The sequence below is a fragment of the Neopelma chrysocephalum genome, unplaced genomic scaffold, assembly GCF_003984885.1.
Source record: "Neopelma chrysocephalum unplaced genomic scaffold, ASM398488v2 Primary Assembly neopelma1_71, whole genome shotgun sequence".
NCBI classification, from domain to species: Eukaryota; Metazoa; Chordata; class Aves; order Passeriformes; family Pipridae; genus Neopelma; species Neopelma chrysocephalum.
Genome location: NW_020897731.1, coordinates 11,772,855 through 11,800,254, shown reverse-complemented (window position 1 = coordinate 11,800,254; position 27,400 = coordinate 11,772,855). Strand labels below are relative to the sequence as shown.

Here is a 27,400-nt window from a genome sequence, read left to right as displayed (position 1 = left end):
GCATGCTTGCTGTTAGCTTTAATGAATGACATGCTGCTTTTTCATTGCTGAATCAAGGCTTTTTTTAAGCAGCTATAGTAGTCTCTTGACAGTGTAATACAGATATGGATCCATAATTATAAAGGGAAGTCAACATTATGATTTCTCTACTGCATATTCTTCTTAATGACTAGTTCAGAAAAAGGAACATAGGACTATTGTTTCAAATACAAGTCTGAAATCCCTAGAGGTTTAAATTAACATTACATTTAAAAAATCACCATTTTTCTGTCTCTTTGAAACCTACTCTTTCAATTAGTAGAAACACATCACTTAGAAAAATACAAAGTACTTTATTATTCTATTACAGATTGATACCATTACTTAGAAAATTCTTTAATAAGAAGTAGCACACTGTTTATCCTCATCTAGGCATGCTTAACATCAGACAATTTGACAATTTACCACACTGAGACCTGATTCAAACCCTATTGAAGTCACTGACACACATTTCCCTTTTACTTTCTTGAGTCAGAAGGCTTTTAAAAGTCAAATGCTGTTCACCCTTTCACTCCAGCACGCAGCACTCCAAGCTCATCTCACAACTGCCCCCTCTGATATTATGACCTCCAAGACAGTGTAGGAGAGGTTTATCCCATATAAGAACTGAGGCTCTAGGATTTATGAAACCAACAGATGGCCTCAGGTTAAGTGTATTTAAAGGAGATTTTAATTTTTAATGAAAATAATTTGGGATTAGGTATGTAACCAAAACTCAGGTATGTATTTGATATTATCCCAGAAATAATTCAAGATAGATCATCCAGGTTACCATATGGACTGTATTCCATTCCTCCTATTAAAAGTAGATTACAGAAGGGCTAAAGCTACTTATGATTTTTCAAGCTTACTGGTATTAATTTGAATAAGATAATAGATGAGGGAAGAATGATTGGCAGCCATTCCAACTACACAAAGTACAAATCCCTTCAGCAGAATTTCAATGGATTGCAGAACTGAGTATCAAAAGATCTAGTGATAATTTGATCCTTGATTTTTTGATATAATAGTACTTCTTCAGGTAACATTATTCACTATACCTTAAAAAAAAAAAGGACAGATTTGCCAGAAGTATTATAAAAATTTGACTATGTACACTGAGGTATTAGATATGTGCAACATAAAGTATGTTGATGTGCAAAAACCACGAAGTGCACACAGCGAGTTACAAACTCTGTATCAGATTCCAGCCATTGATATCCACGTCTGGGGACAAGAATTCCAATTGCCTTTTCTTTCCTTGTTATAGCACGTAGGGAAGCAGCTAATGCAGCTGTACAGGACCTGAGAGACAGATGCACAAGCCATAGAGATGATACAGATGTCCAGATCTTCCCACTTGATGCCTGACTGAATTCACACTGGTTATTGCAAGATGTGATAATCTGTACATCTGTCTGGTAGTGACACTTAAGGGTCACATTTTCTTAAAGAGTTAATCACTGGAGTAAGTAATAATGAGCATTTTTGAAAATTCAATCCTATTTCTTATATACACTGTAATAGTTATTATAAGTCACTCCAGGTGCAGTTCAACATGGCCAGGATAACAGAAATTCAGCACAGTCAGTAAATAGTGCACTGTAACAGAAAAAGTTTAGTATAGTTACAATAAATTATACAAAAAATGAAATAGTTATGTTTTAAAGAACAATTCTCTGCCTTTATTTTTTATCATATTAATAGGGGGGAAAAAAATCAGTATTCTGAAAATGGCAAAGCTGAAATGATTATGCCAGACCTCAAGATTCTAATTTTTTAACTTCAACGTATAAAAGTTATGCAGATGAAGAGTGGTCCTAAACTTTGTATTAGGACATCAATCAGCAAATTCCCATTGACACTCACAAATCATGAATATTATTTACTTAAGCAATCCTTATGTCCTGTAATGTAAGCTGTCTTATATATATTTAATACATCAGACAGTCAAGGCACAGAAATCTAAGGTGATTTCTTTCACCCCAGGATAGCAGGAAGTGTCATCAGGAAGAAGGCAATGCAAGATTCCCAATTCCCACTCCCAGTTCTATGTAGCAAACAGATTATTCATTTGAAATTAATGTACCTCATGACATAAATGCCTTTACTCAAGTAGGCAATAAGACAGAAATACGTCCTATTGTATGCATGTTTTATACATAAGTAGAAATCTAAAAAGAAAAATATCAAGAGGGTTCTAAAAAGTTAATGGACTAAGTGGCAGTTCAAAATGTTCCAAGACTTGCTGTGGATCATCTTCTATCAACACTTACAGAATGACTGCTGTAAAGCAGAGGTTCTGACATTACTGTCTGACATCCCATAGCTGTAAACCCTGTTTTTTGAAACCCTTTTTTACTTTGGAATGTATTGCAATAAGTCAAAAATTCAATCAAAGGCACTACAAACAAATTAGTATAAAAATCACCCTAACAGCATGTATGAAACCAGTATGTATTTGTCAAAAATTATCCTATTCAAAATAACTTTTTGAGTAAAATCAAAATCTGTCTGGTGCTGTTCACTGACAGTTCTAATTTGAGTGAGAATGATTCAAAGTAAAGTGCAGAAGGATGTATGGAAGTGTTCCACAACACAATACAAAATGAAACTGTGTTATATTTAAAATCTAATGCTATATTTGGAAATTAAAGTTACTTTTCAAATGAGAGGTTAAAAATTAACATACATTTTATTAGTATCGCACCTATATCTTTGCCTTTTTATTCTTTAATATTAATGCCAGAAATTTACACCATCAACATCAGAAAAATAAAGGAAAAGTAGAGACTGCTCAAAGAGTTTTTATTGGTTTTAACTCCCTGCATACACTTCAAGTTCTTTGGGAATGTTCTGATGTCTGTACCTGATACAGGCACAAGCTTTGTTCAAGAGCTATGGTCATATTCATCAAAATATTCAAACTGATTTTCCATGAAAGATAAAAACTGAACTCAACAGGTAACCAGCAATTATCAACTCCTTATCACTGCAAGATGCTCAGACCAACTTCACATACTTTCAGGAACCTGAAACACAAGGTGAGCATGGCATAATGTCATGACATGAGATGAATTTTAAATATACATGTAACTGTACTATTTGCATCCTCTTGTCACGATCCTCTTTGCACTATAAACCCCATCACACATAGGAAACACCTGACTAATTGCACCAGGAAGTCTACCCTTTTTATTCCACAACACTGCCTATAGCTGCTTCATTCAGGCTCCCTGGAGCTTTAATTCACAACTTTCTAATGCCCTCCACAGGGAGTATTTCAAAATGAGGGATGGAAGCAGGATGAAGGCAAACAAGAAAAACACTGAGTCTCCCACAGCTTGTCTAGTTTTCTCTTTATAATGTAGGCTTCTCAGGCCAAAGCTCATGTATCACTGTGTCACTGCCAGCCCTGAGTACATAATCAATGGTTTCATGATACTATTGAATTAGTTGCTTCCATACTGTCTTTTCTCCAATTTGTTGAGAGTCTTTACCCACTAAAAATGTCAATATATTCACACTTCACAGTCATGAAATGCTTGTAAAAAAACAGATAGGCTGTATTCAAAATCAACATAAAATATTATGTTCCATTTACTTGCCTAGCATGATATTTTAGGGAAATAAAGGGTAACTTACAAAATATTTTTTTTTTCTTAAATGCAGCATGATTAAATCTAAAGTAGTCTTTGACAAAAGAAGTATATATAGAGAACTGTCCCATATACATAATGAAGAAAATTAAAATCTGTTTCAAAAAATTTGGCCAGGAGGCAGTTTATAGATGTTAAGCAAAAAAGGATTTGCTCTGAAAAACAGTTCTCCCAACTTCAGTGAAACAGAAGACATTGAAGTACTTCTACTATATCATACAACTCTTTACAGACATTTCTATGGATCTCATCACCATACCTTGAAAACAGTTCACAAGGGCAGTCCTGTGTGTGGTGCCACAGGTAAGCAGTGCGCCTGAAGATTCGTGGTAACACAGTGGAGGAAGGACATGGTCAGGGTGGATAATGGGGTTCCTTTAGAGTGACGGGGGTCCCAGCTAGGCTGGGACCTTGTAAGGCACCCCAGCCTTGGATGGGTACAGGGGCCAGAACCGTTGGTTTGTTTTGTTTGTCTGTCTGTTTTTAGTTTACCTGTGGCTACTGCCCAGGTTCATCATGTTCTGGATATATTTGCTTTGCTCTGTTATGTCCTGAAAGTGTGGATAGGTCAAAGGGTTGTTCCTGGATTTCTCCTTGAGATTGTGTATAGGTATGTGTTAGTAAAGTAGGAAATGTAAGACTTGCCGAAATTGTGGTAACAGGTATGTAGCCTGTGTACCCCTATATGGTTGCGAGCCATGCTGGTGTTGGTTCATGCCTTCAGTAGGGTCACCCATGCCAGACAGGTCAAAACCGTAGGACCAGATACACTACGTTCTTGGGCAGGATGAGCTCGTTAGCCTTCTGGCAGTCATCCTAGGAGAAGGACAACTCTAATCTCAAACCCGGGTAGATGGAGCTCGCTTAGCCCTGGAAGGCCATCCATCTAAGAGAAGGTCACTCTAATCAAACCTACGTCCTGAGGACCTCGCTGCCACTGTCCAAGCTTGCTCGGCCCTGGCAGATGAACCTTAGGATTAAAGGGTGGGTTCAGTTTCGCGCATACTGCATCTCACCTAAAAATCCATTGCGCAGGCTTGAAGGCTTTACCCACATGCAAAAAGTCCTGTAGCGACGGGCGAGGGTCGAAACGGTAGGTGAAAGGTGCACTGGGAGCCGCAGACCCAACCCTGCATGCAGGCGGTTCAGGATATTGGTCATTTGAGACTGACGGAGATGAGAGTCTCTTGGGGCAGCACCCTGAACGTCCAAGCAGCCTTTTCAAGGACAGCACTGCTTGCTCCACTCGGAGAGGGGCCTAGAAAAGGTGGCCTAAACAAAGCTCATCTCCACCTTCACCCGGTTGGTTAACCGCAGACCAACGGGCATCTTCTTCCAATGCGGTCGCACAAAGAGCAAAAGTCAAAGGCATGCACCTGCCTCCAAAGGTGTACCTAAATTAACTTTAGCATGTTGGAACATCAGAACCATGCTCGATTCTGCGGAGAGCGGTCGTCCTGAGCGACGTTCTGCCCTAATTGCCCATGAACTGGCCCGTCTCAACATTGACATTGCTGCTCTCAGTGAAGTTCGCCTTCACGAGGAAGGCAGCCTCAGAGAACATGGTGCCGGTTACACACTCTTTTGGTCAGGTAAGTCCAGAACCGAAAAACATCTCTCAGGTGTCGGCTTCATGATCAAAAACTCTATTGTCCCTAAACTCGAAAATCTGCTGACAGGTCACTCTGACCGCATTATCTCCCTACGCCTTCCACTAAACAACAAGCATCACGTTGTCATCTTTAGTATATATGCCCCAACTCTCCAAGCTGACCCTGCTGAAAAAGATAAATTTTACACTGACCTGCGCTGCCTTACCCAAAAGGTACCAGCAGATGATAAGATCATTATCCTTGGTGATTTCAACGCCAGAGTAGGTAAAAATTTTGAAGCATGGAAAGGAATATTAGGCAAGCATGGTGTTGGAAACTGCAACGATAATGGTTGACTTCTGCTAGAATTCTGTGCGGAGCAACAGTTTACCATCACCAATACTATCTTTCAGCAGAAAAATAGTCTGAAGACAACCTGGATGCACCCCAGGTCTAAGCATTGGCACCTCATTGATTATGTCTTGGTGCGACGGAGAGATGTCCGCGATGTCCTCCATACCCGTGTGATGCCCAGCGCAGAATGCCAAACAGACCATCGGCTTGTGCGCTGTAAACTCAACTTTATTCTCAAATTCAAACCCAAAAGGGGCAGTATCCCAAGGAGAAGACTCCAAGTCAACAATCTCCAATCAGCCAAAGTAAGAGAAAGATTCCAGGCAAACCTTCAAACTAAGCTTGATAACCATTCCACAGATTCTGCAGATTCCTCTCCTAAAACAATTTGGCATCATATTAAAAGCTGCATCCTGCAATCCTCTGAAGAATCCTTAGGGTTCTCCCTCAAGAAGAACAAGGACTGGTTTGATGATAATAATCAAGAAATCCAGGAATTGTTGAGGAAGAAGAGAACTGCCCACCAAGCACACCTTGCACTGCCATCCTGTCACGCAAGAAAAACAGCCTTTCGTCTTGCTTGCAGCAAGCTCCAACAGAAACTCCGTGACATCCAGAACAAGTGGTGGATCGATCTAGCTGCAAAAACTCAACTATGTGCAGATACAGGGGATCACAAAGGATTCTATGAGGCCCTGAAAACAGCATACGGGCCTACATACCAAGTCCAAAGCCCACTACTCAGTGCAGATGGTCAAACGCTTCTGACAGATAAAACCTCCATTCTGAATCGATGGTCTGAACACTTTCAGACTCTTTTCAGTACCAACCGTGTAGTCCAAGACTCAGCAATTCAGTCCATCACACAACAACCAGTGAAGTATGAATTGGATACTGCTCCCACTTTAGGAGAAACCCTCAAGGCCATACAGCAGGTGAAAATCGGCAAGGCAGCTGGGGTTGATGGAATCCCACCTGAAGTCTGGAAACATGGGGGCCTTGCACTCCATGCTAAATTTCATGAGCTTGTGGTGCGCTGTTGGGAACTAGGCGAACTACCATCAGACCTTCGTGATGCGGTCATCATCACCTTGTATAAGAAGAAAGGTACTAAATCAGACTGCTCAAATTACTGTGGTATTACTCTGCTCTCCATTGCTGGCAAAATCTTGGCAAGAATACTCCTGAACAGACTAATACCTGCTATAGCAGAAGATATTCTACCTGAAAGTCAGTGTGGCTTCAGAGCCAACAGGAGCACCACAGACATGATATTTGTTCTCAGACAACTGCAAGAAAAGTGTAGGGAACAGAACAAAGGTCTCTATGTAACCTTTGTCGACCTCACCAAGGCTTTCGATACTGTGAGCAGAAAAGGTCTTTGGCAGATTTTGGAACGTTTAGGTTGTCCCCCCAAGTTCCTTAAAATGATCATCTCACTTCATGAGGATCAGCACGGCCAAGTCAGATATGGCAACTCACTTTCTGAGCCCTTTCTAATAAAGAACGGTGTGAAACAAGGCTGCGTTCTCGCTCCTACCCTATTCACAGTCTTTTTCAGTATGATGCTCCAAAGGGCCACGGCAGACCTTGATGATCAGGACGGTATCCACATTCGATATCGTACTGATGGAAGCCTATTCAACCTAAGGCGACTGAAGGCCCATACTAAGACCCTAAACCATCTTGTCCGGGAGCTGCTTTACGCTGATGACGCCGCCCTTGTTGCCCACACAGAAGCAGCCCTGCAGCGTTTAACATCCTGCTTTGCAGATGCTGCTGAGCTCTTTGGGCTGGAAGTCAGCTTAAAGAAGACAGAAGTTCTCCATCAGCCTGCACCTCAGGAAGTCTTCCATCATCCCCACATCACCATTGGCCAGTCAGAACTCAAATCAGCCCAACAGTTTAATTACCTAGGCAGCCTCATCTCCTCGGATGGTAAGATTGACGGGGAGATAGACAATAGGTTAGCGAAGGCATATAGTGCTTTTGGAAAACTCCATAAAAGAGTATGGCGTAATAAACACTTGAAGAAAAGTACCAAGATCAGTGTTTACAGAGCCATTGTGCTGTCTACTCTTTTATATGGTTCCGAATCATGGGTCATCTACCGCCACCACCTGCGTCTCCTAGAACGCTTCCATCAACGCTGCCTCCGTACAATCCTAAACATCCACTGGTCAGATTATGTGACCAATACATCTGTTCTTGAACAGGCAGCAATTACAAGTATTGAGGCCATGTTACTGAGAACGCAACTGCGATGGGCAGGGCACGTCTCCAGGATGAAGGACCACTGCCTCCCTAAGATCCTGCTTTATGGTGAACTTGCCACCGGCTGCCGCAAGAGAGGAGCTCCGAAGAAAAGATACAAGGACTCCCTGAAGCAACAACTCAGCCTCGGGCATATTGACCACCATAACTGGTCCACTCTGGCCTCCAATCGGGAGGCCTGGAGACAGACCATTTATAACGCTGCTGATGCTTTTGAGAAAGCACGCAGGATCACCCTTGAGGAGAAAAGACAACGCAGAAAGAATCGTGCCTTGCAGAATATACCATCTAAGGAGTCTTTCTGCTGTGTCTTTTGCAACCGGACTTGCCTCTCTCGTATTGGCCTTTTTAGCCACCAACGTGCTTGCAAGAAAAGTGGGTAGAGCCCTTCCCAAATCTTCGTTCGCGAAGCCTAGCCATGATGATGTAAAATATCAAGAACAGTATAGAAAATAGAACAGTATTTCACATAATTGTAGTTTTCCCTAAATGTAATGTCAAAAGTCAAATATAATGTCTACGAGCACAATAGTTTAATCTTTTCCTCAATGAAGAGGGAGATAATACTGAATTTGTAAGAATGCATAATTAAGTATATATTGGAAATTTAAATGTCACCAGTGCATTTGAGACTACAAAGCCATCCTTTACTAGCTCAGCAAAATTCAGTCAATTGAATTACTCTCAAACAGTAAAATATGTAATGGGTTAAACCATAGATTGTGACATCAGACTTTTTAAATGATAAGTGGGCAAATCCAATCCTCCGTGCTTATGCCTAAATAAATCTCGTGGGAAGAGCAGGGACAGAGGTTTTTTAAAAGCCTGAGAAACATCAAGTGAAGATTCTGAATGGTTTACGAACCTTTGCAAAAACTGTTTATTTAAATTAAATTTTATTGTTCACTTTGAGACTAAAATGTAGTCTGAGCAGTGGAAGTTTGCTTAATTTAATCCTTTAGTCTAGGTTTGACAGATAGGTTAGCAAGTTGAGTACTACTGAGATGACCATATTTACTTCTTCATCTATATATAAAATTGCAGTTCCCATCATTGAGAATGCCTCTGCAAACTGCAACAGTACACAGTCCCCAGAAGAAGAACCATTAAGAAGAGAAAAGAGACCTTGTGCCACACAGCTCCATTTTCAACTGGTTGCCAGTTGACATAATATTCCTACTAATGATTTATCTAGCCTGTCTCTAACTAATGTAAAAAATTGTGTATCACAATTTGCCTGATAGTTTTCTACTGACATATATTGTTCTTTAGCGGTCATGTAAAAAAACAAATTATACTAAATATACTAAACAAAATTATACTAAAAGAAGAGTGGTCTTTACTCATACAAGAAATCTCTGGGTTTATGTGGGCCGTTCATATTAGTAAGCAAGTCAGATTTGGCTTTAAAAGCTCAAACTTAAGCTTGTAGATGGTAGGAAAATGAGAGGCATATGGATGCACTTTTTTTTACTCATCCATGCGGGACAATGGCAAACAGAAAGTAGAATGACATTTGTCACAAATACCTTTCACTCCCTTGTTCTAACTTAAAAAAGATAGTACTCAACAATGATGCAGCCGTAGGAGGCAAAGAGGAAATAGTTCAAAAAAGCTATATTACCACTTGTAATTCTGAAGCTCCTGGTGTCTTGCAAGTTGATGTCACAGAAGAAAAAACTCTTCATTTGGTCTCCCACTGTTTTGCTGCCCTTTCCCCGCTGGTGTTGTAGCAGGAGGCAATATAAAAGTGCTTTTATTCCATACAAATTGCTTGACTGCTAAACTCTCTGAAATCTGAAAATTACAGTAGTTGCACAAAATTTTTTTAAGGATCCTCTCTTCGTAATTGCTTCCAACCAGAAAATTAAATACAGAAGAATGAATTTACAATGAACATAGAAGAAACAATTTTGATTTTATTCCTGATTGAAGAATAATGTTATTGAAATACAGAGTTGCTGTATTTGAGATAAGAACCTGACCAGAGGTCCTTAAATTTCCTTTACATGTTCCAAGTTAAACTTTTGTCTAACTAAGATAATATCTATATTCAGAAAAAGGCTGACAATTTCACTAATATATTTATATACCTAACACGTTTATTTCTGCAAAATGTTAAACATTAAATATTTTGGTGGGGTTTTTTTTTCTTCTCATCTTTAGGAAAGCTTTGCAACTGCTCTGAAAGACAGTCAATGGACTGCAGGTATTTCATATGCTCTTTCTAAGCATGTATTGAATTATACAAAAGGGCTAGAAAATGCAAGAGAAATAACCTGTCTGCTGAGTTTTTTGACAATGCTGTTGGTACCAATATTTGTATGTTCTCTGATACTCCTAAACAATGCATTCCAATAGAGAACAATGTTTTCTTGATCTCTTTTGCGTTTTTTCTTTCTCATTCCTGTATGTCTTGTCTTTAATTTTCTTTCTCTTTGTATTTTTATTAATTTCTATAGTTTTCTTTTATGCAGAATTACTAAAGTTTTCAATGTGTTCTCCTTTCAATGAGTTCCAGATTAGCAATCAAGGTTAAATAAACAACCTACATGTAGAAAACCCGAATCAATTCAAAAATGAAAGAATTGATTTTTTTATTTTAATTTTGCTCATTGATTTTGTTCACAGGAAACAAAATCAATATAGTAGCAGCATACTGACTTTGAAGTTTGATAATATATCTCAGTGCAATAAAGAGGTCAAAGCCCCTACTATATCATAAATTCCTCTGCTTGGAACTAATTACTGCAAGTGGAAAAAAGTGGCAGACTATCAGTTTTGAAGGGATAAACACAAAGAGTAAGCTAATTCAGACATAAATGCATAACAATCAGGAGAGAAAAAGTATTTTTCAGCATTGTTGTTCATACAGTTGAAAAGCCATATTATGAAGACAAGTGATAATATACAGTCTTTTTACAAATATAATGTAGTTTCCTCACACAATTATACCAGATTTACATCATAAACTTGAATGTGTTGAGGTTACGCTTTATTCATAAGAAAAAGAACTTGTTGAAAAATTATTAATATTTTAAAAATCCTCTTTTGTAGCTCCTTATGATGAAGGATATAAATAAATAAATTATTTCGAAGAAAACATTCAGCCTTTCCTTTCTCTAAATCATAAGCTGATATACTATATAGTGTAATATCCAAATACAGATATAAAATTAATATAAAAATTGGGATATGCATATATAAAATTGTAGTTAGCACTTCAGTCTTTGTTTTGATATGATGTATATAGCTTAATAGTGACTGCAGAGTCAGAGGATTTCCCTACGTGCAGTTTTGATATTGGCAATTGTACAATCCTTGATACAATTATTCTAGTCTGGAATGCTTCAGCCAAGTGAATTCAGATCTTTAGCAACCCAACATTATACGTGTATACACACAATTTACTGTTGATTTCCCTATTTGCTGGTAGAGGCATTTAGCATGTTTTGGTTTCTTTATATCTGCCTCAATTTCCTTGCAGAGCCATTTCTCTCAGTAAAATCTGAAGGACCCAACATTGCTTGCCCTAAATCCTCTCCCACACTCTGTCTCATGTCCCCAAGTAGGACAAAGATTTTCAAATACTAAGACTATATCCGAATTTCCAAATTTCAGTCCTCAGGCACAACATTTTTTCTTTATCTAGCACATCATCAGGGTTGTTTTTTGGTTTTTTTTCAGCAAACCACAAATACTTCATTGACTCAAATACTGAGAATTTAACCTTGTTCACACTCATCTCCCAGTAACTAATTCAACCAATCATCTAATCAAATTTCAGTCCTTTCAAAGGTGAAACAAAGAAGAAATGGTGAGTTTTTCATTCTATTCATTCTCCTAAATTAGATGGTATTTGATCCTGTTCCTCCACATACAATCATTTCTGCTTACCAAACCTTTCTCACATACCACTTTTCCTGTTCTGGATTCTTGACTCCACTTAATATCTCTCCAAATGCATCCAAAATGTAATCTGTGTCTCTTGTTTTAGGTGGTTTTTTTTAACATGATTTATTATGCTTTTTAATTTTATTTTTTTCTAATAGCTTTGCTTTCAAGGTGCACTTAGTTCTGCAGTAACCCTGCCCCATGGGAATCAATTTCTTAATGAAAGAGTAAAAGAGTTCATGTAATTTGTGATCCGACATCCCTTAGAGTTGGAGTTTCATTTCATAAATAATTCACTTATGAGCACATACATTCATTTTACATGATTCCTCAGTGTGACCAGGGTGCTGTGTAGTCTGCATTGTATCCACCTACAAAAATACAAAAATATATGTTTGCTAACCGGCACGTGAGTAGGGTTTGGGTAACCTAATCCTCTGTCGTGGATCTTGTTAGTGAGCAAAAAGATTCCTCTTCTCTGCCTTGGGTCCAAACATACTCCATAAAATAACTATTTGGCAGCAAAGACGGTTAGAATACTGTTACCTATTGCTAAGTGAACTATGCCCAGAAACAGACTGGGTTTAAATCAGAGAGAAATTGTAGTGATTTATACATTCTTCTTTTTCTTACCTACAGTTACTGCAGACAAAGTAAAAAATAATACGTGTCTTGGGTATCAGTGATAAGCATAACTTTTCTCCATTAAGTGATGGGATAAATAGTGCAGTATGGATAGCTGAAAGAAGCAAAGGATAGAAATTTTATAAGAAAAAAACGGGCCACTCCTCTTTCCCTTGAACCACCTCACCCACCACCAAATAAAAGGGAGTTAGTAAATGAGATTTGTAGGGCAACATATAATATACAAGGACAATTCTATGAACATCTACATTCTTCAAAATGCCACGTATTAACTATTATGGTACAAGGTCCAGGATTCAGATCCTGGATCTGAATCTCACTGAATTATTGATATGGGTCGGAACCAACTCACTGTGTATGTGTGTGTGTCTGTGTGTGCATGTGGGAAGGGCTGGGCCTGGACCTGCAGGTCCATGGTAAGGGCTGCACACAAGGCCTGTGCTGAGGGCACAGGGCAGAGCTGAAGGCAAGACCTGTTGCCCATGCAGAGCACATGGCAGAGCTGAAGGGCTGTAGCTGGGCTGTCAGTCAAGGCAGAGCTGCCTGGCAGCCCACCCACACCACACCCCTGCAGCCTGTGACTGCTACAGCACAACTCACTCTGACCTGGAAGGCACTGACAGGATATCCTGGCTGGGAGGGAAAACTGAACTCTAAAAATACACAAGACTCCATGTAGTCTATTCTCTTCCTCTCTTCTCCCTCTTCTCCCTCACCAATCAGCACCATGGGAATCATCGAATCTTGCCAGTAACTATTCTCGTCTCCTTTCTTTCTCTCCTTCTCTCTTTCTTTATCCCTTTAATCTGTTTGTTTTTTTTTTTACTCTTCCTTTTCTTATGGCAACTTAAAACCAATGAACTGTGTTTTACTAAAGCTGGTATATGGATTGTTTTAGTGGGTGTTTCCTGTGGAATGGGTCTTTGTGCTGAATGTTTGAGTGAAATGCTTTTTTCTTGGTTGCATTTTACTTCTGTAAAAACCTTTTGCCAAAATATCTTGTTTTTCTCACTAAATTAAACAGAATTTCTCTTAGAGTGTGTGACTCTTTCTTTGGATGCTAATTAGAGGTTATAACAAACCAAAAGGCTTTTAAAAAGTCTTAAATAAAAAAAGTGACTGCTCTGGGCAGTTTATAGCTTAATACGGAATGCAACAGGTGGACATAAAGAAAATTGAGAACTAAGGGAGAACCTGCTTCCTTTTAATGAGTTTGACCAAGATGTTTGTGAGGGAAATGAGACACTAAAGAGACATGCATATCTACTGATAAACAGTAAAGTTTTCTGTCCAATATATTCTTCAAAAACAGCCCTTAAAATACCACTCAGAAATGGGTCATCCACACAAAAAAATATTAACTCATTATTGTTGGTTACATACATAATATGTTTGGATGGCATTCATCAGTCTTTTCAGCTTTTCCAGTACTGTTGTATTATTAATAATTTTTATTTATTTTACATCAATGACTACTACATGCTTATTTTAATGAATCATCTTCTAATCTATTACACATATGTAAAGTTAAAACAAAATTACACAAATGTAGGATAGCAATGTCAAGCATGTCTATAAAGCATCCTTTACTCTATAAAAATAATCCATAAAAGACTCCCAAGTGTCCTCAAATAAGTAACGTCTGTTCCTCAATCTAAATATGATCTTCTTACAGGAAGCCATCTGGGACAAGCAAGCAAAACATTCTACTTTAGTTGCGGAATACATTTACACCTCAGTAAAATTCTTCACCATCATCAATCCAATTATATACAAATCTTTTTGTTCAGTTTACAGTCTTAGCTCGACTAAACAGCAAAAACACTAAACTGGCCTAAACCAGTCAGTAACAAAACACCTATCTATCCATCTATCTGTTTTGATCAATCTATCTCTCTGTTTATCATTTCTGTTTCTGGAGTACCTCAAAGTTGTTAACTTCCACAATTATTCAAATTCATATATATATATAAAAAAGAAGCTTTTATAACTTTAAGGATGCAGTATGCATTCAACAGGGATCTGTTAACATATATTTTAAGTTCCTTTCTCTAAGATACAAATACAATTGTGAGCATTTGGTGCATTTGTAAGATATATCTGAGGTCAAAAATGTTCATAGATGCAACATTTCTTCTATAATTAGAGCTCTCTTCTATGACAGATACTCATATTATTTTTTCAATTAACAAATCAAATCATAAATCAATGCAAGAAAAAAGCTAAAACAAGCAAAACCAACTACCTGGTACGTACTAGATAAAATGTTGAATCTTTTTATCGAAAATGCAATATATTATATTCTTAAGTCTCAAATAATCACGGCAGTCTCAGTGTGTGTGTGTGTCTAGATTACCTGCAGTAAACCTGATGCAGCATAAAACGGAAGGAACAACAGTGCAATTTGTTGTGCCTCTCTACATTACATCTTAATGAACAACAAAGTTTTCATCACCTGCCAGTCTCTGGCATGCACTGTGCAGGTATGGAGAGCAAACTGATGGAAGGCTTTGCATCTGCACTGTAACTGCAAGGCACCACATGACAACCTGAAGACAATGATGGAGAAAACAATGCTTCAAAATGCTCTGTGGTGCTGAAAAATATGTACAGTGGAAATCCAAATATAGACTCAAGACAAATTCACACCCAAAACACATTCCCATGCTCTGTGTCATTAATGTAGATGCATCCATACATAATAATAGAAAAAAAAGTTAGAAAATTATCTCTTCTTCTTCTCTAAATTTCTGTTAAATTAGGTACTGTTTTCCCCACTTTTCTGGCAGTTGAAGAATCTTGCTAATTTCCAGAAAATTGATATTACTGTCTTGTTCCTCCTCCTATTTCCTGGCACAAAAATGCACATACACCAGAGAGAAATGAAGAATTGAGAGTCACTACCTCAGTTTTCATGACCAAGATGCTTTGCAGCTCTCTACTAATCCTGTACATAATACTAAAACTCAGGCCAGGAAGTTTCTTATCACATACTGGGTCCACTTTCTGCTTATCAGAGGCATAATCTCACATATTTTCTTGATAGGTTACAATACTCTGGCATGAATATTTCATTGGGATATCGCTTCCAGAATTTCAGTGCTGCAGTATTTAAAAATTAGCATAATTACAACCCCAAATTTATTCATGGGTATTTATATCTGTTTCTCCTTTTTCCTTAACTTACACATTCATTGCCATTGGGAAGCGACCTTTAAGTGTTAGTGATATATGTTTGCTACTATATGTAACTATTTTTCATTAAATAAGTGAGAAATCACACTTCAACAGAGTTTAGAGGATCACAGCCAAAACATATTGCTACAAACTCAGAACGATTAACTTCTGCAAGCACCTTTTTATAATTTTTTTTGCCACTCATTCCACTTTATTCTTAGCATCCGTGTCTGTAAATATGTTATGACTGCAATATATATATTATATATTGATCTGATTGATGTGTGCGTATGACTAAAAATGTGACACATTACAAGTTTCTGCAAGATTCAACATGTCTTAAATGGAACTGAAAGGCACAACATGCTTGTTTTTGCCCACTACAGCAAATGCCAGATAAAAATATATCTCTGTAGATTTCCTGTTACTTTTCACAAGATGCTTCTAACCTATTTTTAAAATTCTTTTATACACATAACTTCATTTCCAGTTTGTGGCAGAAGCCAAAATAAGATATGGGGAACTATAGGAAGTGTATTAAATACATTTCCTTAGAATATACATGCTGTATAAGGAAAGGCAATTTCTATATTCTTAAGAGAAAATTAGACAGTAAATAAAATATTTAATATCTTTATGTTGTAATATTTGCACAGTATTTATGAATCATTAAAGGCCATAAATAGGGTCAAAAACTAAGCAAATTGAAACTCATGAACAGTTTTTCTGAATAAGAAATGAATGAGGACTGCTACACATGACACAAAGAGACACACAGATTTTGGTAATTAGAATTTCTGTAACAGATATGGTCTAATTTAATATAATAACTTAATAATTATGATAATGAAGTCTTAAAAAAAAAGAAGTTAAAGAAATCAGCTTAAAAGAGTAACACATCTAGAGTCAGTACACACTTTAACATGACTGTATGTATTCTCATTTAACCTCATTAAATTCGATTTGTCATATTTTTATTCTGTGACTACTGCTGACTCCTGCATGTTAGGTAAATCAAGTCCACCAAAACTAAGCTTTCTAGTTCTTACTAAATCTCCCCCCCTGCAAAAAAAAAAATTCATTTTAACCATTACAAGCATAAAATTGATTAAAAAAACATGTATCATTCATTACCTTTACAAACTCTCTGGTTTATTGATCTCCTGCTCACACTAGGCTTATAAATAAATTTTGAACATTTAGGAATCTGTCCACTTCCTACTATTAGGATTATGTTCTTTTCATAGTCACACTTTGCAGCAATATGGTGACATATCGACCAGTCTTCATATTAAACACTAGAGGATTGCTGGCTCACAAAGACAGTGGTTAGAGATGGAAAAACTGTGTCCATGCCATTGACCTGAAATTAATTAATTCATCCCCACAAACTAAAGAATTTATAACTTAGAATTAAAAAAACCCCATACACTTAAATGTTTAGGAATTGGTTCTTTCTAAACAAACCCAATATGCTGTCAATTAATAATAAACATATATCTTCTATTAGTAGTAGGTAGGAACAAAACCTAAAATATAAAATATCCCATTTAACTCTCACACAGGCAGTGTAATAATGAGAAAAATTGCATATCTAATGCTATTTACTACAATGCCTTGCCATTCCTGAACTGTCAGATACAGAACTGTCTTCCTTACAATCCACTCTAAAGATATTATTGTTCTATCTTCAGCACATACGCATTGACTTATTTCAGGTAGATGATGCTCAAAAATATAAATTCCTAACAGTTTTCTCAGGGCACAGAGTGGAATAACATAGAATTAATCTACCTAAAAAGTCTCAATAATGTAAACTTCCATATGGTTTGCATTTGACTTATGTAATACATTCATCAAAATTCTGTCACCTTTCTCTACTGAACTAATGCATTAAGAAGCACTGTAGTAATAAAAATAATATCTATTTAAGATATTTATTACAATCTTAAGCCAGAAACACCTGGATCTCCTTAAAAACTGAAAAAAAAAGTTTCAAAGAAAAACAGAAGCACAAGTACTGATATCCTTAGATGCCTCTGATGCTGCAAACCTCACAGTGTGAGGTTTCTGCTGCTCTTTAAACAGCTTACAGAACATAGCTTGATCTCAGTGTAGATAATGCTACTTATAGTTTAATCCATCATTAAGAAACTAAGGCAATAAAAGCGTGGCCCATGTTGTGTTGTTGTTTCTATTTCCCTCTTCTAAGGAGTACACAAACAGAAGGAAAATACCTGTACAGTTCTATGATCCTAAACTGAAGTTTAGATCCTAAACTAAAATGAAGTTCTACTTCAAAATTAGCAAGACATTTTTACCTCAACTTCAGAGGGTCAAAGTCATATTTTTTTCAGTTTCCAAACTAAACACATAGTGGTATAGAGCTGCTATTATAACAACATTCTTTAATACTTTCTGCTGATATTTATTCTCAATATATTTATGAAGAGGAAACACATGTCCTCTCCCCACTAACTTTCTTAAGACTCTGAGGTAAACGTAGCAGTGGCTTAAAACCAGATGGCAAGAATAGTTACCACCCTCACCCATCTGCTCCACCCTTCTGATGGGCACTAAAGCCTTCAGGGCAGGGTTATATGATATGCCTTTTGATGAGCTCATGTACTATTGCAGTCTTCAGCTGGGTGTATTAAAGTAAAAGAATTCCAGTTTTGGTTTACCCTAATATACAAAGCAGTGGTTCATAAAGTGATTCAAAGGAGGTTCAAGTATTCATGCCTTGAGGATAGCAACAGCTTCTGCCATCCAATTTTGGCCTGCCACAGCATGTTTCTCAGAGCCTTAAGTCTGAATAAGCAAAGCCCTTTTAGTTATCTCTTGCACAGCTAAGTCTATATTCCATGGTTATTAAACTGCTCTTTCTGAATGTCTAAAAGTAAGCTTAATTCTTCCTGAAAATGGTTGACCAGAATAATAGAACAATTTTTCAGATGAAGCTTTATGAAGGACTTCTCAAATGACATGACTGTGTCTGTTTCTCTCACAGCAGCTCACAACTTGATGCAGCCTCATGTCGCAGAAACAAATCTGCTCGTGTCACACTGCTGCTCCTAATAACTCTGCCTAATTTATTAAATTCTTCTTGTTTTCTACTGCTTTCATCTTATGATTTCTTAACTGAATTAACAACTTGTCTTGTTTTTGTATTGTTTTGAGTTGGTTAGTTTTGTTTTAATTCCTACAGTTTAAATTGTTTTCTAGTCCTTCATCTAGTACAGTCTAATCCTCACCCAAACTCATTATGTTTATCATATTTGTTTCATAATCAAGTTTCCTTATTAGATTTGCAGCCTGTGCATGAAGGTTAAAATATAAAGCAAAAATAGTCTTAAGACCGATGCTTGACTCAAGTAACTTTTTATAATGGTTACCTTTGCAACAACACCAATTGTCATCTCATTTTACTGAATTTCTTACATATTTTTAATTCCTCTAGTAATGCCCATCTTCCACAGGTGCACAAATAATTTTGCAGATGGCACAGTATCAACTGCTTGCTGAAGTCCAAGGAGAGAGATTACTAAATTTTCTTTATCTAGAAAATTGGTTATCTTTTCAAAGAAAGTTATCAGATTGCTTTGTATGAACTCCTTTCAGTAAAGCCATTTTCAATTTCCATTTTATCCCATCTTCCCTTTCTTTATGTCAGTAACTCAATTTTTTTCATCTAAACTCTGCTCTACTTCTGATAAAAAATGAGGTCATATTTTTAGACCTTTATCCCTTCTTTTCCGTCTTCTCCACTGCTTAAATATAAATACCGCATTTGCTATTCTCCAACAAAACAGCACCTTTTTTTTCCCTAACACATTTATTTAAAAGAAGACATGGGATGCTTTCTTCTATATCACTCAGAATTCTGTGATGACACCTATCTGTTCCTATTTGACTTACATACATCAGACTCCAGGTTCTGCTTTTATCTCAGACACTTCCAGCTTTTGTCTCCCATGTACATTGCTACCTTTGTTTAAAACTAAGACAAAGTTTTAATTTCATTTTTCTATCACATGTACGTTATCTTTAATTTCTAAGTGTAATAACTGTACTGCTTGTCTCTTGCTCTTATAGCTTAATAAAGTTTTCTTTTAATAATTCCTTTAGTGTTGTGTACCTCAGTTGACATTCGTCAGCCCTTTATCCTCGTAATGACCACACCCTATAATGTACATTTCTCTGATTATCTGAATTCCCTTCTCCCCCTTTTCCCATTCATTGTAATTTCCCGATCTTGTAATTTATTCCATTTTAAAAAAACTCTTCTCATGCTTATACACAGAAAAACATCTGTGCATCTGAGTTTCTGAGAAGGTATTTGAGATATTTTACATCATAGACATGTATATGAGGAATATTTCCATATCACCTTCCCCACCTTCCTCCTACCTGTGCATGGCACTACAGTTGTCTATTCCTACTACTGAAGGCCAATGCTGAAGGGAATAAAGTGCATTGATTGAGCAGGGAATATACTTTTCCAAGTCCCAGAATTAATCTGCCTAGAGGCAAAATGTCTATGTTCTCTGCTAGTGATCCTTTGTCACTTCAAACACAGTATTACATTTGTTTATAATTTCTCTAGCCATCATACTCTACTCACCTAGACAGAAAGAAAATTAAGAATGGCAAGACTTCAGTGTCTAATGTACAAAAAACTGAGATGAATGACAAATATTGGGTTTTTTTAATGCAATTTTATTTTTTAGAGGCAATACGTGTTTTCTTAAAGGGGACTTTTTTAGTCACTGTGTAATGTAAGGTTTCTATTTGTACATATAAGGCCAAAGAGAACTTCTAGTGAAATGTTTGTGAGAGGCAGAAGCATTATTCAAAGAATTAAATACTTTATAGATATATCTTAAACAGACCTCTATGATGAGGCAGAAATAGCAAGCTGATACATTTATTGCTTATTTTGCTAAGGAAAGTATTACTTTTCATCTCATCAGCATAACAGTCTTCAGAGGAAAGCTTTACACTTCAGGTCTTTATGTACCCTGTGACAGAAATCTCTGTTCAATATAGACACTCCTACTATTATACCTGGAGCACAATAGGCTTCAGGGGCTTCTCTTGCCTCAGCTCCCAGCTCCCCTGCCTGCCCTTGTTTGAGAGGGGCATTTAGTCTTTCTGTAGTCAATCTTAAGATTGACTACAGAGGAAAAAAATGCACTAATGCTGTGTGGAGCAGGGACTCTGCCTTAGCAGCAGGAGATCTGCTGCTCCTTCCTGGATGGATAAAACTCCATCCATCAGGCAGCAAAGAGGATTATGCCAAAGGCATAGTATGGCTCTACAGGTAGAGGCTCATACAGCAGCCAAAACTAAAAGAAAAAGTTATGGAAAGCAGTGAGAGGGAAAGATGTGAGGGGGTTGTATTTAACTTTTATACAGGACCCTTAGGCAGGAAATGGCTATGACAGACCTACCAGCCTTTATATCAAATTCCAAAGTACGACTAAGTATCACTCTCACCCTAGAAAAACTCACTGATCACAGCAGGACTCCTTCTGTAGGGATGTTGTAGTAAAAAAAAAAAATGAGAAAAAAAACAAACTAAGAAAAAATGTCAGAAGACAAAAGAAAGTGCTGCTACCAGTCTATCAGCCATTTGAAAAGAAATGTCAGAACAGGCATAGGTTGAATCCACTGTTTGAACAGATCACAGAAAGCATGGATGGAAAATACAGATTCATAAAACAACATTAAAGGCAAGTGTTGTTCAGTGGACAAAACATAAAATTAGGTTCAGTGGACATGCTTCTAAATCAGTTGTTAATTCCTTTATCAATGAGGAGTATGGTGTTTCCTAACAAATAAGAGCTTATTTTATAGTATGTCTTATGAACACAGAGTGGTAGATTGGTTTAATTAAAGTCTGTCAAATTATCATAAGGTTTTTACATTCTGCAAATAATTGCTTTTTCTTCTCTATTCACTTTTTGTTGATGGAAATAGAGAAAGTTATTTTCATCTTTAATATATGATGTAGAATGAAGAAAAAAATAAGAAAAAATAAACAGTTAATGAAGTGACCTTTAATTTCTTAGACATCCTTTTAAATTAAACCTAAAATGATGAAAATTAAGCTAGATTTGACAGTAGTTATATATGTGAAATTATGTCATGTATTCAAAATACACTATTGTACTAAGAGTACACATCTGAAAGTAGATGAATAATGGAATGCAATGAAAGTTGCATGCAAATTTTTTGTGAGATCAGTTAAATTACCTCACATTAGATTGCACTCTGGTGAGCCAAACATAACATACTTATTGTTATATTATATTATTTTATTTATTTATTATATTTTACTTATATTAGATGACTACTAATCCTTTCGTTCATAAATTCCTCACGGCAAATTAATTTATGTACAGAATTTACACATGGGAGTACAAAATTAACACTATAACCTTTAGTTATAGTTTAGTTTAGAGTTTTGGGCTGAGTCTTTCTTCTTATTTTTGATCAAAAATAAAAAGCACCTTTTTCCAGTGAAGTAGCAAAATGTTTATTGTAGGACCCAAAATCAGTCTTAAATGTGTCTCTGCTTCTTTCACATTAAATTACATCTAATACGTAGCGTGTGACACTATGAAAAGACTTTGCTCTGTCAAGGTAAGTTACAGAAGGCACAGTCCAGTTTATTTTTACACAACTGCCCCTACTCAGCATATTACCAGCTGCAGTACTCAGTAGTAAGACAAGTTAAAACTGCTACTCCCTGTCTTGGAGGGGGAATGAACAACAAAAACTGTTTTTCCAGATAAGCTTCTGGAGACACATGTACACTATTGAAACTGTTCCTAGCCTGGCGGGCAAGCAGAGTACACGAGCCAAGACTTAGAGGTTACAATTCTAGATATTTATTTGTGGGGGTTTCTATTTCAAATAGAAGGGTGCCTCAGAAATTAAAAATGGGTGCATACTTCATATATATTTGAATTGGTTTTCTGCATTACTGTAGAACATTTTACAAATGAAAGGCTTCTCTCTCTTTCTTCAAATAGCAAGAGTCCCGAGCTGATTTCCTCTTAAAATTTGCATAACCTTTTTCCTGATGCCTTTTCAGTAGTTATTTCTTGTAATTTCAGTCCTCCTTTGGTATTCAGGAGGCCCACAAACAGAAAATTTTGTGGAGAATTTTCTAAAGAATGGCTTAGCCTCTTCAAGAAAATGAGACCTTTGGAGTCTTTTTCTTAAAGCCTTCATGTCACGTACCAGGGGAAAAAAAAAATTAGTGTTTACAACTTCTGGCTTTCCTAGAAACAAACAAATAGGTAGGTCCATGGTGTAGGTCCATAAAACCCCTCTGCTTTGTGGGATGGAAAATACATAAGCCCCTTTTGTGTATCATTCGGAAACTTAAGAAATCCAAGGCTCTAGATTTTTTACTTGGGTCTCCTATATTTTAAATAATGGAGATTCATTTTGTGATATTGTAAAAGGGACTAAGAAGAAGGAAAATATCTATGACAGGTTTTAGTATAATACAGTAGCTAAGCTCTTTGTTGTAGCAGACTGCCAGATAAGACTAATTCATTGTGGAACACAAGGGAAACAGCAGCAGGAGGAATCCTGGTGTCTCTTTGTCAGTATCTGCACAGACTGTGGGTACTACACTGGGCTAGATTTTACTTTGTGGGTAGTGGGCTCCACTCTCAACAGAACTTTAAACATCAGTAAAGTCTTTCTGTGAATTATTTCTCTTTTGAATTAAATGTGAAGGGAACATATGCTTGCAGCAAGTCTGGTGCCACATCTAAAAGGAGCAGAAGAGAAGCATACACTGAACATTTACCATACTGCTACTGGGATGAACAGGAATTTCATCATGAGCAATCTTATCTGCTCAAGTAGGGAAAGCTTGTTCAATAAACTCTTCCCCCTTTCCTCCTTTTAAAGTCAGTCTTTATAAAAAATGTCTTTGTGGATACTTGCTAATATTCAAAAAGATTGAAAGAAGCTGGCCAGGTCACCCTTCTGATTCTTGATGCACAGAAGTTCAGCAGGAACCTATGAAACTGAAGGTTTGGAAAATCAGATCTTTTATATTCTGAAGAATATAAAATTTCATTTTAGTTTAATTTTACCAAATTTTAGTTAGATTACCTCTATGTAACTAAGTTTCATGAAAGCCTGTTATGATCCAAAACTGTTTAGACATAACAATTAAACCAGAAGAATTATGCTCCTCACAATGCTTTTACAGTTATTAAGTCATTGTTCTCCCTTATGCTTATAAGAAGAGAGGAGGGAAGCTAAAAATAAAAGGAACTAAAAAGGTGTTGTATCTTCAATGAGAGCAGATATTTTAGATCTACTTGATTTACTCAATTTGTTTCAAGTTGAAGAGTGAAAAAGAATCTTTGACAAAACTGTCATCTTTAAAATATGGTGATATTTAATTTTTTCCCTTCTACACTATTTAGATTGCCTGGAACGGAAATACTTCTAGCAGCCACTGTGTCCAATTTTTCAGAGCTGTCACTTCCTAGCAAATCTGCTTAAGCAAAATACTTATGTTGTTAGAAAACAGAGCAAACATATGTTATAAAATACATTCTATATTTCTTTGCAGGACAACTGGTATTCAAACACACAAACCAGAAAGAACATGTAAAAATCTGGAAGTTGAGTCCTTATATACTCTTTTAAATCCATAAATCTGGTACTCCCATGATTATTTTCCAAAGATGTCTAGAATTAGCTCACTTTTTCTGACTTAGCTGATTTATTTTTTTTTTGCACAATAATTATAATCAACCCTATACAATCAAAAATAATCAAAATTCTATTTCCAAAGAAAGCACTCCAGGTCATTAAAATTAAAAAGCACATGTCACCTGAAAGACAGCAAAACATAAGATGATCAGATTTAACCCTCTCTAGTCCACATGCTCTTTTGGTCAACATTTGATGCCCTGCCTGGTAACACAAAACTGCAACAACTTTATACTTATGTGCCTTTAGCCTACAATATAAACAGACATTACATGAAATGCAAACAAACCCTGTATGCCAAAATAAACTTATGACATAGATTACATTTTGCAGAAAGAAAAAATGCAACAAAAAACCAAACCAACCACAGTATAAAACAAAATGTTCCTTTCAAGAGTGAATTCTAAATTCTGGATGAATTTTTCTGTAAAAGGAATTTTACAGATGACAAACTGCAGAATGGTTTTGGCTGTTACAGGACAATAAATACTATAGTTTATTTTCTGATTTTTTTTTAAAGATTTTCTGATTATATAAAAATCTTATTTATCTTTGAAGTTTACACATGAGGAATTATGTTAGACTAAAGTTACTTCGACTGCTTTAGAAAGCCTGTCATGTTACAGGAAAATCAGTGCTTCTTACTGTGTACCATTCAAATCCCAAGACTCTGATGGCCCTTTAACACCAAATATGTGACCCTTTAACACCACAGAATCAATACACTGGTATGTCATGGTACCCTGATGGGCCACAAAGCTTCTGTATACATTTAATAGACACGAATTTTATATTACTTCAGAGAAGAAGTGTGTCAAGTAAAAATCAATTTCAAGTTTCTTACTAAGAACAAAATAGTTCTAAGTAAATAAATGGGGTTTTTTTTCAAATTTCACTCAATCAAACATAGGAAGTAAACAAAGAATTCAAAGTCATTTAGGCATACACTGAACAAGGACACTTGCTTGTTCACACTGCCATAAATTCTACCCCTCATTTTCAAGCTTTTTTTGACAGCTCTTTGCCACCCAGATCATCACCCACACAGATCTTGCTGAGATCTTCTTTCAAGATAGGTCAAGAAAAAACAAAAATATATTCTAATACAAAAATTCTAGAGTAACCAAACAATAATCTCTCAAACCCTAGATACAAAAAGCTGTTCTAAAGATTACTTTATCCATTTTCTCACATGATCATCTAAGTACTGAGACTACTAAAAGGGAGACCAGACAATTTCTTACATTTAAAAAATGCTTCTGCACCACACTTCAAGGAACCGGAAAGAAAGTTACTGACATTCTGACAGTAGTGGAAAATTGCAGATGAGACAAAACCATCAGTAGTTTCTCACAATTAAGTCCTTAAAATATTTTTAGAATCTAAGACAAGAAGCAGAGTTGATCATTTGTGTCCTGTCCCTGGATAAGCAACACATACTGGCCAATTTGAGATTCCTTGGATGTTTAACAGAAAAACTATTTTTTAAAAAACCTCTCCCTGAGCTGCTGGGCAGCTGACAGAATAAAGATAACTGTCTTTCTTTAACCTTTGGATTTCAAAACTATGTCCATTTCACACACACACACACACACACACACCCCTCCAACCCTTTATTTTCCAAACTCCTGAATATCTTCAGTACCTTGTCAAAAAAACCCCTAACACCAGAACAAGTACAGGCCTCAGTACTCATGTTTCCACTAAGGTATATGAAATACTTAAAATAAATCCTTCCAAATTCATATTAAAATTACTTATTTTCTCAGTTAAACAGCAAATGGCCAGCATAGATTAGCATATATAAATAAGTGATAAGCCCAAATTCAAACTGGATTTTTATGAACTTCAGTTTTGTATTAATTCACTACAATATTCTTCAATGTACAACAAACTACTGCTGTAAAAATATAGTTCTTCAATATGTTCTATAAATATTATTCAACTGATTTCTACATGCAAGATAATGAAATTATTAGTATTGAAGTTGTAATAACCACCTGCAGGTAAAAAAGTACATGTAAAACATTTAATGTGTTTCTAAGGTAGTAGCTTAGGCAGTGTTGCTCAGAGATAACAGGTAACTCTTTTTTCTTCAAAAAACTGTAAACTTAAACATGGAATCTCCTGATATTTTTCTTCATGCTGACATTACATACTGTGATAGAATGATTTTGTGGAATTTTGTCAACACAACTGCTGGTCATCCTACGTAACATAAACTAAATTGAGGAGATTATCACAGGACTTCCCATTAATATATAAGTCGCTGTCAGTAAAAAAATCCTGTCTCGAAAGAGGCAATGCTGCCAGTTTGGTGTGTGAAATCAATGCGTTCCATCTCAGAAGCTGTTTTCATACGTGTTGTTCTCCTTTTCTCTCAATCAATGACGTCCAGAACAAGATTTAAAAGAAAATAAACAAAAAACACTTCAAAAAAACAAACAAAAAACAAACAAACAAAAAAAACCAAACAACCAAAATAACACAAGAGCTGAATTTTGTTTCTATATGCTGCAATAGAATCTGAGAATTTCAAATCATCTTGCAAATTGTCCCTCCAAATAATGTGTTTTAGCTGTAACTGTAATCATGCACATTGTGTACCGTGAAGAAAGAAAAACAAAAAAGACAAAGAAAGAAGAAGAAAAAGGTAAAGGAAAAGGAAAAGAAAAAGAAAAAGGGAAAAAGAAAAAGGGAAAAAGAAAAAGGGAAAAAGAAAAAGGGAAAAAGAAAAAGGGAAAAAGAAAAAGGGAAAAAGAAAAAGGGAAAAAAAGGGAAAAAGAAAAAGGGAAAAAGAAAAAGAAAAAGAAAAAGAAAAAGAAAAAGAAAAAGAAAAAGAAAAAGAAAAAGAAAAAGAAAAAGAAAAAGAAAAAGGGAAAAAGAAAAAGTAAAAGAAAAAGGGAAAAAGAAAAAGAAAAAGAAAAAGGGAAAAAGAAAAAGAAAAAGAAAAAGAAAAAGAAAAAGAAAAAGAAAAAGAAAGAAAAAGAAAAAGAAAAAAGAAAAAGAAAAAGAAAAAAGAAAAAGAAAAAA

General features: G+C 36.2%; 1 protein-coding gene across 5 annotated transcripts in view; it reads right to left on the bottom strand.

Moving 5' to 3' along the window:
• PCDH7 (protocadherin 7) overlaps positions 1-27,400 on the bottom strand; it is a 369,727-nt gene that overhangs the window by 303,476 nt on the left and 38,851 nt on the right. The window contains exon 2 of one of the 5 annotated variants that reach the window (XM_027686524.1): positions 11,637-12,162. The exons of the other annotated variants lie outside the window; for them this stretch is intronic. Within the exon in view, the coding sequence (XP_027542325.1) occupies positions 12,085-12,162 (78 nt within the window). The 3' untranslated portion in view covers positions 11,637-12,084. Of the gene's footprint in view, positions 1-11,636; positions 12,163-27,400 lie in introns of those variants that run through there. 5 annotated transcript variants of the gene reach the window in all.